This window comes from Dryobates pubescens, chromosome 15, assembly GCF_014839835.1.
Source record: "Dryobates pubescens isolate bDryPub1 chromosome 15, bDryPub1.pri, whole genome shotgun sequence".
Classification (NCBI taxonomy): domain Eukaryota; kingdom Metazoa; phylum Chordata; class Aves; order Piciformes; family Picidae; genus Dryobates; species Dryobates pubescens.
In genome coordinates this window covers 23,163,016-23,176,002 of record NC_071626.1, presented here as the reverse complement: position 1 = coordinate 23,176,002, position 12,987 = coordinate 23,163,016, and the positions used below count along the sequence as shown (strand labels likewise).

Sequence of the window (12,987 nt, the reverse complement as noted above, 5' to 3'; positions counted from 1 at the left end):
GAAGCACCACCACTAGCTGTTGTCCTACCAAGAGATGCATCTCGATCCTCTGATGATCTCAATAACTCAGCTATATTTTTAAGACAGATTTTCTCTTCCTCCCCAGCAGAAGAACCTTGCTGTGCATCCCCGTCAGCTCCTGAATCAGCTTTAGTCTTACCCTTCCTTGTTGTTAAAACTGCTACTTGCTTTACTGGAGCTGTGTTTGGGTTTCCAGCTGCCTTATTATCAGAAGCTGATAAGCTTTGAGACAGATTAGTTGCTTTGGAGGACGCTTCCGCTCCTGCCATGGAAGAAGGAGGAAATGACTTTGCCTCGTTAATGGTGGCTGCTGGGGACACGGGAGCCGCCATGTTTGGGGCTACTGTAGCCCCTGGCTGCTTGCCAGAATCATCACCATTGCTATTCAGAGCTGCCTTGCCGATTGACTTTTTAGCTTTATCTTTAACTGACACAGATTCTCCATTATCATCCTCACTGGATGTTCCTGAAACAGAGCCAGGGTGGCGTTTTCGTCTCTTAACCCTCCGTTTTATAACAAAACATGCCTTGGACACTTTTTTCTCCCGGTACAGTGCTACCAACAAATACACATTAATTATCATCATCAGCAGGACTACACACATCAAGAAAATCAGCTTTGGATCCCAGCCATCACTTAAAATTACCCTTTCACCGAGCGGAATCTTAAACTCTTTTATCTCAATAGGGAGTGTGCTAGATGTAACATTCCTGTACTTTTTAACATAAAAGAATTCCAGGCACTGATCATACAGAAGCCGAATCTTGTACTTAAACCACAAATATAATTTTTGCATTATATATTTACCTATCTTATCGATAATCATACCCAGGCAATACTTGTAGATCAATACACCAAAGACCGAGAAGAACAGACGCTCAAAAAGCCAAAACACCTTCATGTTTGCTCGTTCGACTTAAGCAAGCAATAAATCAAACTAATTTGTCACCAAGCCCCGGGTTGGGCAGCCAATAAATGTGGTAGGTTGAGAGAGGGCTTAGCTCTCCCTCCTCCACAGAGTAAGAAACCACAGCTAACTCAGTCGAAGAGCAAAAGCTATATATTTACAAGCATATATGGAAAGCAGGTTATATATAACACAATATATACAGGTATTTACAATATATACACAGAAATACACAGCAAAGACAAATAACACAACAAAAATCCCTCCCTCAGGGAGGGATCCCCTCTTTGGAACCCCCTCTCTCCCCCCCTTACCTCCCTTTTTCCCCAAAAAGGGGTTAGAGAGAGAGAAAGGCAAGTTACTAAGGAAAAGAGTTGTTAGCAAGCTTCAAAAGCCCATGCAGGATTAGTGTTTGCTTATCTGAAGGCCAAGTCCAGCAGTTCGCAGAAGAAGCAGGCAGGGAGAACAGGCTGAAACACCAAACTCCCCCAACTCCCAAACCGAACTGAACTGAGGAAAAAATTTTCCAACCGCTTCACAATCTAAAGCTGAATTTTTGTTTATCAACCAATGAAATTCGTTTAGAATATCAGAATGTTTTGGTTCTAGTACCAAAAACATTAGCCAGTGTGTTCCAGCAGTGTTTGTTCTTAAAGGCACAGCCTCAAACGACCACAGGCAGGCCCAGCTCAGACCCGTAGCAGACATTTAGTTAGACCACGTAGCGGAAAATCCTGCCAAGGGTGTCAGCTTGAGGAGTGAAAATTCTATGGGTTCTAATAGTATTGTTATGAAGTAAGTAAGAGGGAGCTTTCATGGATGTAGCTGATCTTTTTTCTTTAAACAGAATTTGCTGATCTCCTGAGTTGTGTTTGTCATACTAACTCTCCTCACTTTTTCATCTTTATGTATGTTATTTATTAATGCTCACAGGCGTAGAAGTGTATTTGCTTTCCTAACTCTGCTACCCTCATGCCTTTGGACTGATTATCTTTTGGCATTTTATATTAATCCTTGGTAAGTGATTTACTTGTTTCTCCATATGCAGTGTGTCACCAGTGTTAATTTCCAGTACATTACAAAATGTCTGATGCCTTTGGTTTTGAGTGGGTCAAGGCTTTTGAAGAAGTAATTCTCTTGCCCTTGAACGTGGATTGGAGAGGATGTGGGTATCAAAGTATTTGCTACCCTGCTTCATCTAGTTTGTCTGTTTATGCTCCAACCCATTTTGGCCATCATCTTCATCTCACTGCTCTCTCTGAAATGTTTGCCACTTAGTTGCATAGTCCCAGCCTCTTCTGTCCCAGTTATTCATCTACTCATCACCTGATACTGCTGCCTGCTGCTGCTGCTTTGCTGTTACTAAAATTGCTTGATTGTGCCCCACCTGTTAGATGTGTGATGTCCTTAGTTTTGACAGGTGCAGTTATGCTCTCCTGACAGCAGTAAAAATTTTGCTTTGGGAAGCACCAATTCCCTGAGAATCAATAGGAGCCAGCAGTGCAAAAGTGTGAGAAGCTGGGTCACTGTGAATGTCTGTAGATTTAAGAGTTCAGTCTGGAAATCATTTCTAAAGACTTAGTGAATGGCTGATTTTTATTTTTGAAAGTACCTAACCAACCACAGGGTCTGCTTAGAACCAGAATCTCTGTCCAGTTCTGGGCTCCTCAATTTAAGAAGGACATTGAGAGACTTGAACGTGTTCAGGGAAGGACCACAAAATCTGATGAGGGGTTCTGGAGAACAGTCCTGTGAGGAGAGGCTGAGGGAGCTGGGGTTGCTTAGCCTGGAGAAGAGGAGGCTCAGGGGAGGCCTTCTTGCCATCTACAACTACCAAAAGGGTGGTTGTAGTCAGGTGGGGATTGGTCTGTTCTCCCAGTCAACCAGCGCCAGAACAAGAGGGCACAGTCTCAAGCTGCACCAGAGGAGGTTTAGGCTGGAGGTTAGGAAGAAATTCTTCACAGACAGAGTTATTTGCCATTGGAATGTGCTGCCCGGGGAGGTGGTGGAGTCACCATCACTGGAGGTGTTTAAAAAGAGACTGCATGAGGCACTTGGTGCCATGGTTTAGTTGATTAGATGGTGTTGGGTGACAGGTTGGACTTGATGATCTGGAAGGTCTTTTCCAGCCTGGTTAATTCTGTAATCTCTATTCTGTATTCAGAGTCATTTGTAATCTTTATAATTGGCTGTGATCTAAAATCACTCAATTTATATAAAAGTAACCTAAGTTCCCAATGGTCTTGAGTCCAAGGTATAGTATTTTACAAAACTGTGATAGCAAAGTTAAAGTTTACTTTTGGCCAGGCATTGTCCCTGGTGTTAACTTACAGCACCAAAGCCCTGGCAGGCAGTCACTGACATCTTCTGAGACTCATTTTCCTTGGGTCTGTAGAAAAACACAGAGGAATTTTAAGTGGGACCAGAAATGAGTGGGTTTATGTAACTAAAGAAAGGTCCATTTCTTCTGCCCTGAAAATAAAAGCATGTTCTCCACACACACCCAGCTGAAGAGCAGATAGAAGTCTTCCACATCTCTCCAAGGCTAACCTTATGTTGACTGCAACTTGTCTGATGTGAGCTCAGCTAGCTATAGGTGCTGCACAGTGATGGAATATCAGGCAAGGAGGTCATTACAGTGGAGGTCACTCTCTTAACTCTCTTTAGAAGCCCAAGGTGGCCACTGCCAGGTGCACTGCTTCAAACAGTGGCACTGCCTCTTTGCCTCATTCTGTTTGACATGCATTAATGTGCATTAACTCACCTTTCCAGACCCATCTTTCTTCAGAGCTTTCCTCTGCAATCAAGCCACCTAGTTTAGTCCAGAGGGACAAGTTTAAAGGAGCTGAAATTGAATGAGATGAGATTAATCCCTCTCTTTGTATTTTAATCTGTAAAGGAAGAACAGATTAAACACCAGCTTCAGGAGTCTCTGATTTGCACACAAGCTGTTTTAAAACATTTATGAACATTCATGAAACAACTGCCATGCAGAGAGACCAATACCTCTTGAGGCTAGCAAAGCACAAGAAATTGTTGCTGAGCAATGGATGTCAGTCATTTGGTTTGTGGCCTCTTGAAGCTTTCCTCAGAGAAGTGTTCTCAGGAGCATTTTTCATCCCAAACAGCATGCAGATATTTATTTTTTCCTTTGAAATGAATTCAATGTGAATTTCATTTGAATTCAAATGAATTCACAGTATCACAGTATCACCAAGGTTGGAAGAGACCTTGAGGATCATCTAGTCCAACCTGTCACCACAGACCTCATGACTAGACCACGGCACCAAGTGCCACATCCAATCTCCTCTTGAACACCTCCAGGGACGGTGACTCCACCACCTCCCTGGGCAGCACATTCCAATGATGAACGACTCGCTCAGTGAAGAACTTTCTCCTCACCTTCAGCCTAAACCTCCCCTGGCACAGCTTGAGACTGTGTCCCCTTGTTCTGGTGCTGGTTGCCTAGGGGAAGAGACCAACCCCTTCCTGCCTACAACCACCTTTCAGGTAGTTGTAGAGGGCAATGAGGTCACTCCTGAGCCTCCTCTTCTCCAGGTTAAACAATCCCAGCTCCCTCAGCCTCTCCTTATAGGGCTTGTGCTCAAGGCCTCTCACCAGCCTTGTTGCCACATTAAAAGGGTTGCCACAGTCACAGAGGATGGAAAAGAGATGTTTGGAATAATTGAGGGAAATTAATTTTAAGATTTAATTGGGGAAAAAAAAGATCTCTGAAGCTACAGAATAAATACTGCTAGGCTGTGTGTGTAGTGCACATCAGTGTACATCTACTGTACAGGCAGTCTCTGTATAGATAACCTGGTAGGCTGAAGAGGCTTCTATGACAGCTTGGACTTGATGATCTTTGAGGACTCTTCCAACCTTGGTGATTCTGTGAAGCTGAAGAGCTGCTTTAGCTCTTGTTAGCTCTGGAGGCAAAGCTCCACCTCCAAGTGGAAATGTACCTCAGAGAGAGAAAAAAAATGACCACAGGTTGTGGCTGTGCCCAAACCTGAATTTTCTGTACAACTTAATTTTAAAAATAAATAATTTAGAGTTTTTGGGTTTTTTAATAATTTCAATTCTAAACTTACCAGGTTAGAAAAATGAAAATACTTCTTTCATCTTTTTTTCCCCCCTCCTCTATATTTTCATTGCTTTCAAATGAAGAGTCTTCAGCTTTAATTCACTATTCGAAGCTTTCATCCCAGTTATCTACAAGTCATTTTAATATCACAGAATATTAGGGGCTGGAAGGGACCTCAAAAGTTCATCCAGTTCAACCCCCCCCTGCCAGAGTAGGAACACCTAGAGCAGACCACACAGGAACACAGGTTTTGACTGTCTCTAAAGCAGAAGACTCCACAACTGAGTAAGCAAGAGTCTATTGGTGTTCACTGGCTGGTTTAGCAGGGAGGATCAGTGCTTTCAGATCTTGAGCCAAATTATTCCAGGGTGCTCCCTTTGTGCATTTGGTCTGATTGACTGCTTAGCTTTGTTTTTTGTGGTGGCTACAAAAAGCACACACCCTTCCCTTCCAAGAAACCACCTGGTGGTAGTTAGTGTAGGGCAGTTCCTATGTCCATATTTTATGGGTTATGCTGCTTAACACACTCATAAGCTTGCTTGTAACTGTCACTGTTGGGTTGTATCACTTATAAATCAGATGAAGAAAGTGAATTATATGACTGGCATAATTAGCTATTAAGAGTCAATTAAAATTATCTAAGGTTTAAGCTTGAGTCAGATAGTTGCCATTTTGGTCATTGATCATCAGAAGCAGGTTATGAAATGGGTGAGAAAACAGCATTCAGGCCATTTCTATTTGCCCTCACCTTCCTTGAACTTCACCACTTCCTTGAAGTAGTGGTCTTCTGCCTTTACCCAAACGGTTGCCTTTTATTCCTGGTTGCTGTCTAGTGTGGGCATCCAGCTTCCCAGCGTGCTAGAGCTGGAGAGGAGCAGACCAGGGCTGCCCTGTGATGCCCTGTCCCCTGCAGCAGCACAGCCCCCTGCCACAGGCACCAGGGACTCAGCCCTGGCTCACCTAGAACTAGAGGCGCTGTTGGGTCAGGATTTGTAGAGGGCCCATTGCTTGTGCTGGGCACAGGAGTTCCCTTTCACAAGCAGGTTGTTCTCAGAGACAGAGAAAGGAATATGAATCCCATTGGAGTCAATGGAAACTTTGCTATCAGCTGAAAGATGTCTAAGCTATCATCACCAATCTTATCCTGAGTGTGATGGTGACTGAAAAGCACATGTCCCTAAATCAGTACTAACCATGAGGATGATCAGAGGGCTGGAGCACCTCTCCTATGAGGACAGACTGAAAGAGTTGGGGCTGTTCAGTCTGGAGAAAAGAAGGTTCCAAGGTGACCTAATTGTGGCCTTCCAGTATCTGAAGGGGGCCTAGAAGAAGGCTGGGCAGGGACTTCTCAGGATCTCAGGTAGTGATAAGACTAGGGGGAATGGAAAGAAGCTGGAGGTGGGGAGATTCAGGATGGATTTGAGGAGGAAGTTCTTCACCATGAGAGTGATGAAGCCCTGGAATGGGTTGTCCAGGGAGGTGGTTGAGGCCCCATCCCTGGAGGTGTTTAAGCCCAGGCTGGATGAGGCTGTGGCCAGCCTGATCTAGTGTGAGGTGTCCCTGCCCGTGGTTGGAACTAGATGATCCTTGTGGTCCCTTCCAACCCTGACTGATTCTATGATTCTATGAACAAAGACTTATGGAATAATGAATGAGAGACAAATTTTGTGCTGTGTTTTCTTTTTCTTTTACAGGAGTAAAAATGGATTAAAGAAAAGAAAGCTGACCAAGTATGTAACTTCTCCAATATTTAAAAGGAATAGGAAAAATGCATGCCCTTAGACTAAACATGAATTATGGAGTACAGGGTACAGTGGTACTTCTGTCACAGATGGAGAAAATGTCTTCATAAACCCATCCTGAGAGAGAGAACTGAGGGTAGAAAACAAACAATAATTGGACAAAGCCAATTCTTCTCCACAGATAGTTTGTGGTAAACCAGCTCCTTACTGATAGCAAATTCATCATCAGGGAACAGGTCAATTACCCAACCTGGTGATTCCAACAGAGCTTATCCTTAGTTAAAAATGACAAATGGTGAAAAATTGGGATGCATTTGTTTCCAGTGATGTGTCCCTCCTGACATGAAGCTCTTACTATAGTTGCTGCTAGCACATTAGATCATTAATGCTAATGGGTAAATAGGAGTAATTAAGCAGTGATAAGACAGCTTCCTTTGGGCATATTGCCTCAAAGTAAAAGGGAAGATTACTGTGTGCATGCTTCAGTAGCTTGTAAATTAGAGCATGCTAATTAGGGGAAGGAAGCTGTTTACCTGTGTTTAGTTATTCAGTGCCTGAGCCTAATTATTTATCCACGATATTCAGAGGCTGTGCCTCTGCCAAGAAGTGTGTGGCATGATGGGAGTTGCAAAATCAGGGCTACTTTCCACTTGTTGAAGCTCTGCATGGTTTTCTATAGTTTTGTGCCATGTGTTATAGCTATCATCTCTCTGGGAGGAGAATTTGGCTTCTAATGACAAATGTGTATAGGTCTCAAACCAGCAGAGAAAGCAGTCCCAGCAGTAGCATCCAAACTGAGGGTTTAGAGGATTGTTTGTTTATTTGGGTAGAAGTTCTAAGAAAACCAAACCTAAATATCAAATCCATGTTTCTCCATGAACAAAGCTCAGATGAGTTTCAAAAGTGTCTGAGCCAGAAGTGAAGATACCTAAATGCAACATTTTGCATTGCACAAGAGGCAACTCAAATGAAGCAGCAGCTGTCCTGCTGCCAGAAAGATGTAGGTGGTATGGTTCTGAGATTGGCTCTGCCATGGAGTGCTGCCTCACTGCTTTTCAAGGTGCCACCTCTTCCCTAGGGACATGTCCACCTGCAAAAGCAGTTCAGAGACCAGAAAATCTAAGGAAGGGTGTATGAGCCATTGCCCATACCTCAGACTAGTGGTGTCCCTCAGCTAGGAAAACTCCAACCCCCCAGCCAGAGAGCTCAGCAGCAGCAGCAGCTGCAGCCCTGAGCTCACCCAGAGAGATCAGCACTCTCCTCTCAGCCTCTTTCTGGTGCAGGTTATGAGCAATATGGGCACCATTTGGTGGCACTGAACCACAAGATCTTTTTTATTCCCCCTTTTTGTTGTTGCTTTCTTGCACTTACAGTTAGCAGTACATATTCATGACGTGAGAGTGTTCTGGGGCACTATAGAAATGCAGTGTACTAAAAGCAGTTTGATTCCCTCCTCAATACTGGTGTGTTCTTTTACAGCCCTGTGCAGCTGGATGATTTTGATGGATACATCAAGGATATGGCCAAAGACTCAGATTATAAATTTTCTCTGCAATTTGAGGTAAATCTGGGGGGATTCTGTCCTCTCTGAGCATGCCTGGATTCAGCCTTTTCCAGATGTTAGATTGCCATGGTGTGTTCCTGTGCTCTATGTTGTTTAATGCATGCTGGTGCTAGAGGTGGCTCAGCTTCACTTCCAGTTCTGCAGCCCCCTAGTTTGGCATTATTTTGGTTAACTGAGTGCCAATAGAGAAGAGCACTGCACAGTCCCAGCAGTGTGTTCACAGTATCATCAAGAAAGCCCACATAATTGCTCTTGAGTTTTGGGAACCAAACTCACAAGTGTCAGATAAGGAAAGTCAGTACAATCCTGCTGCCAGCTTGTAATGTGATTTATGGGCATTTTCAGTTGAGTACCTTCCACAGGTAATAACAAATAATTGGGTTTTTTGAGTGTTTGTGAGGGTGACCCTGGTGTTTTTCTTTCTGTGGCACCAGGAGCTAAAGCTGATTGGGCTTGACATCCCCCACTTTGCTGCTGATCTTCCTGTGAATCGCTGCAAAAATCGCTACACAAACATCCTGCCATGTAAGTACAACACAGGAAGCTCTTGCTAAAGTCTCTCAAGAGATTTAATAAGAGAACTGGAGAATCAGGAGAGCATGTCTGACTGATAAAGCCTGTTTTAAAGCCTGCCCTGTAGAGAGAACCAGGCAACAGATGATTTTCATTAGCTTTTGGTGGATCTGTATCAAGCCAGGAGTTTGGAGATGAGAAATCATAGAATCAATAAGTTTGGAAAAGACCTCAGAGATCATCAAGTCCAACCTGTCAGCCAACACCTCATGATTAACTAAACCATGGCTTCAAGTGCCACATCCAATCCCCTCTTGAACACCTCCAGGGATGGTGACTCCACCACCTCCCTGGGCAGCACATCCCAATGGCCAATCTCTCTTGCTGGGAAGAACTTTCTCCTCACCTCCAACCTAAACCTCCCTTGGCACAGCTTGAGACTGGGTCCTCTTGTTCTGGTGCTGCTTGCCTGGGAAAAGAGACCAACCCCCACCTGGCTACAACCTCCCTTCAGGTAGCTGTAGACAGCAAGAAGGTCTCCCCTGAGCCTCCTCTTCTCCAGCCTAAGCAACCCCACCTCCCCCAGCCTTTCCTCACAGGGCTGTGCTCCAAACCCCTCCCCAGCTTTGTTGCCCTTCTCTGGACACCTTCCAGCAACTCAACATCATTCTTGAATTGAGGGGCCCAGAACTGGACACAGGACTCAAGGTGTGGCCTAACCAATGCTGAGTACAGGGCACAATGACCTTCCTGCTCCTGCTGGCCACACTGTTTCTGATACAGGCCAGGATGCCATTGGGCACACTGCTGGCTTATGTTCAGTCTACTATCATCCAGTACCCCCAGGTCCCTTCCTGCCTGGCTGCTCTCCAGCCACTCTGACCCCAGCCTGCAGCACTGCCTGGGGTTGCTGTGGCCAATGTGTAGAACCTGGCACTTAGATGTGTTCAATCTCATGCCCTTGGACTCTGCCCATCTGTCCAGCCTGTCAAGGTCCCTCTGCAGAGCTCTTCTACCCTCTAATAGATCAACACCTGTCCCCAACTTGGTGTCTTCTGCAAATTTACTGATGACAGACTCAATCAGATCATTGATAAAGATGTTGAACAGGATGGGACCCAGCACTGATGCCTGGGGGACACCACTAGTGCCTGGCTGCCAGCTGGATGTGGCACCATTCATCACCATTCTCTGGGCTCGTCCCTCCAGCCAGTTCCTAACCCAGCTCAGAGTGCTGCTGTCCAAGCCAGGGGCTGACAGCTTGGCCAGGAGTTTTTACTACTGAGTGCTGTTACTCTGTTTTTCTTAAATGAAACCTAAGGGAGCCCAAAGGGATGTCAGTTTGAAGGTGTATGTTGCAGAACAGTAATGATGGTGCAGCCATGCAGTGTTTACTGAAACAAACATTGCTCTCTGTTGGCAAATAAGGTCTTTTCCAACCCAGTTAATTCTGTTCTATTCTGTTCTGTTCTAAATATGAGCATTTTCTGGTTGGGTTGTTTTGGGGTTTTTAAATAGATATTTTTTTTCCACTTTCTAAAAAAAATGCTTTTAATTTGGCCTAGTTGGGCATGAATTCCATGTTTGAGAGGCAAACTGTTTTCTTCCTTTTCCAGATGATTTCAGTCGTGTCCGATTGGTTTCAATGAACGAAGAGGAGGGATCTGACTACATTAATGCCAACTATATTCCTGTGAGTACAGAGTCTTGCTTCATGTAAAGAGCAGTGTCCTGCACACAGTTAGAGCATGTCAGCTGCAAAACAGGATCCCCACAATGTCTCTTGGAAGATAAGTCATGTTCCTCAGCATCTCCTTCAGCTTCCAGTAGCTCTCCAACAAGCAGCTGTGCTTTTGATCAGCCATAAAGAGAAGAAAGAAGTAACTAAATCAATATATGATGGAGGGTAACATTTTTGGCAATTATTGCCACAATGGCATTGGGTGAAGGGTGAATTATTGAAAACCTGTGAAAAGGACTTGGGGCTGCTGGTGAATGAGGAGCTCAACATGAACCAGCAGTGTGCACTTGCAGCCCAGAAAGCCAATCACATCCTGGGCTGCATCAAGAGAAGCACAGCCAGCAGGTGGAGGGAGGTGATTCTTCCCCTCTACTCCACTCTGGTGAGACCCCACCTGGAGCACTGTGTCCAGTTCTGGAGCCTCTATTACAGGAAGAATCTGGAGGTGCTGGAGAGTGTCCAGAGAAGGGCCACAAGGATGATCAGAGGGCTGGAGCCTCCTGCCAGAGACTAGATCATCTTGCACTTGGGGGCCACAGGCAGATGAGCATTTCTGCATCCTTGGCATGAAGAGAAGACAGAGCTGGCCCTGGCTGTGCTGGAGAGAGCTGAGTCACCATTCTGGAACAGGGAGGAGCCCTCAGATGAGTCACTGAAGCCACTTCTCTGTCACTGTGGCATTGCCCATGCATGCACTGCTGGGCACATGGCCAGCACTGGGTTTGTGTGGGTCCTGAGCTCAAGCTGCAGCTGCCTGAGCTCACAGTGAATCAAGAAGGGAAAATGTTCCAGTGTTCAGAAGCATCATTCACAACTCAGGAAACTTCTGTGACATGGGACTGCAGATAATGAGGAGAGACTGAGGGAGCTGGGGCTCTTTAGCTTGCAGAAGAGGAGACTGAGAGGTGACCTCATTCATGTTTATAAAGATGTGAAAGGTCAGGAGGATGGAGCCTGGCTCTGCTCTGTGATGCCCAATGATAGGACAAGAGGCAATGGGTGCAAGCTGGAGCATAGGAGGTTCCACATGAATATAAAGGGAAAATATTTCATTGCGAGGGTGCAGAACACTGGAACAGGCTGCCCAGAGAGATTGTGGAGTCTCCATCTCTGGAGATGTTCAAAACCCACCTGGATGTGTTCCAGTGTGACCTACTCTAGGTCATGCTGCTCTGGCAGGGAGGTTGAACAGCACAAAGCAGCCCATAGTTCTGGGCCCCTCAGTTTAGGAAAGATGTTGACTTGCTGGAACGTGTCCAGAGAAGGGCAACAAAGCTGGGGAGGGGTTTGGAGCACAGCCCTGTGAGGAGAGGCTGAGGGAGCTGGGGTTGCTTAGCCTGGAGAAGAGGAGGCTCAGGGGAGACCTTCTTGCTGTCTACAACTACCTGAAGGGAGGTTGTAGCCAGGTGGGGGTTGGTCTCTTCTCCCAGTGTGGTGGTTTGAGCCTTAACTGGGAGTTAGGAGTTCAGATGGGGGCAAGGCTGAGAATCTCTCCCCTGCTCTCCCCGCTCCTCCCTCCCAACAGAGAGGAGAAAAAAAAAGGAAAGGGAAGGAGCAAATCCACCAAGCAATAATTTGGAGTCGGCTTGGAAGTCGAGAGGTAAAGAGTATTCTTTAAACAATATATATGTATACAACAATAGCAGGTAAGGTTCACAAGGGCAAGGGACAAGGATGGATGGGAGGGGGGGAAAAAACCAAGAATACAAAACCAGTCTCTCTCTGAAGAGGCATGGAGGCAGCAGAGAGAAGGATCAGGCCTGACCATGTGGCAGAGGAGCAGGAAAGCAGCTGCAGTATCTCTTGTCCAGGAGAGGCAGGAGCCAAAAGCAGGCCTAATGACTGCAATGTCCTGCTTTTATACCCTAGCTGGGCAAGGAGTGGGGAGTGGCACAGACTCAGTTTCCCAGGGGGAAAATGCCCTGCAGGGAAGGCAAAGCACCCACAAGCCCTCTACCATGATTTGGTTTTTTTCAGTATGGGTGTTTACCCACCACACCCAGGCAGCCAGCACCAGAACAAGAGGACACAGTCTTAAGCTGTGCCAGGGGAGGTTTAGGCTGGATGTTAGGAAGAAGCCCTGGTGCAGTCTGAGACTGTGTCCTCTTGTTTTGCTCCTCCTTTGAGCACCTGCTTCCAAACACAGAGAGCAGTGGTGATAGAGGTTGAGCAGTTAGGTCAGACATAGCTCATGCAGGCAAACAAACAACAAATTCTGTGTGGGGCAAGAACTCAGGTTGAGCCAGGCTCTAGAGAAGTCTGGAGGAAGCCATTTATGGCAAGAGGCACAAATATTTTTACAGTCCACATACTGTGGTGGCACAGAAATTGCCCAATTTACTTGGGATCGTGCTGTGTGTTGGATGCTATCTTTTGTTCTTGTTAGGAATACCAAGTAACTTCTCAAATGC

The 12,987-nt window shown here is 45.6% G+C and overlaps 1 protein-coding gene across 1 annotated transcript in view; it reads left to right on the top strand.

Moving 5' to 3' along the window:
* Nucleotides 1-12,987, top strand: part of PTPRO (protein tyrosine phosphatase receptor type O) — a 228,235-nt gene that overhangs the window by 205,066 nt on the left and 10,182 nt on the right. The window contains exons 17-21 of the mRNA XM_054167854.1: nucleotides 1,863-1,946; nucleotides 6,711-6,746; nucleotides 8,238-8,319; nucleotides 8,757-8,847; nucleotides 10,452-10,528. Coding sequence (XP_054023829.1) covers nucleotides 1,863-1,946; nucleotides 6,711-6,746; nucleotides 8,238-8,319; nucleotides 8,757-8,847; nucleotides 10,452-10,528 — 370 coding nt within the window. The remainder of the gene's footprint in view (nucleotides 1-1,862; nucleotides 1,947-6,710; nucleotides 6,747-8,237; nucleotides 8,320-8,756; nucleotides 8,848-10,451; nucleotides 10,529-12,987) is intronic.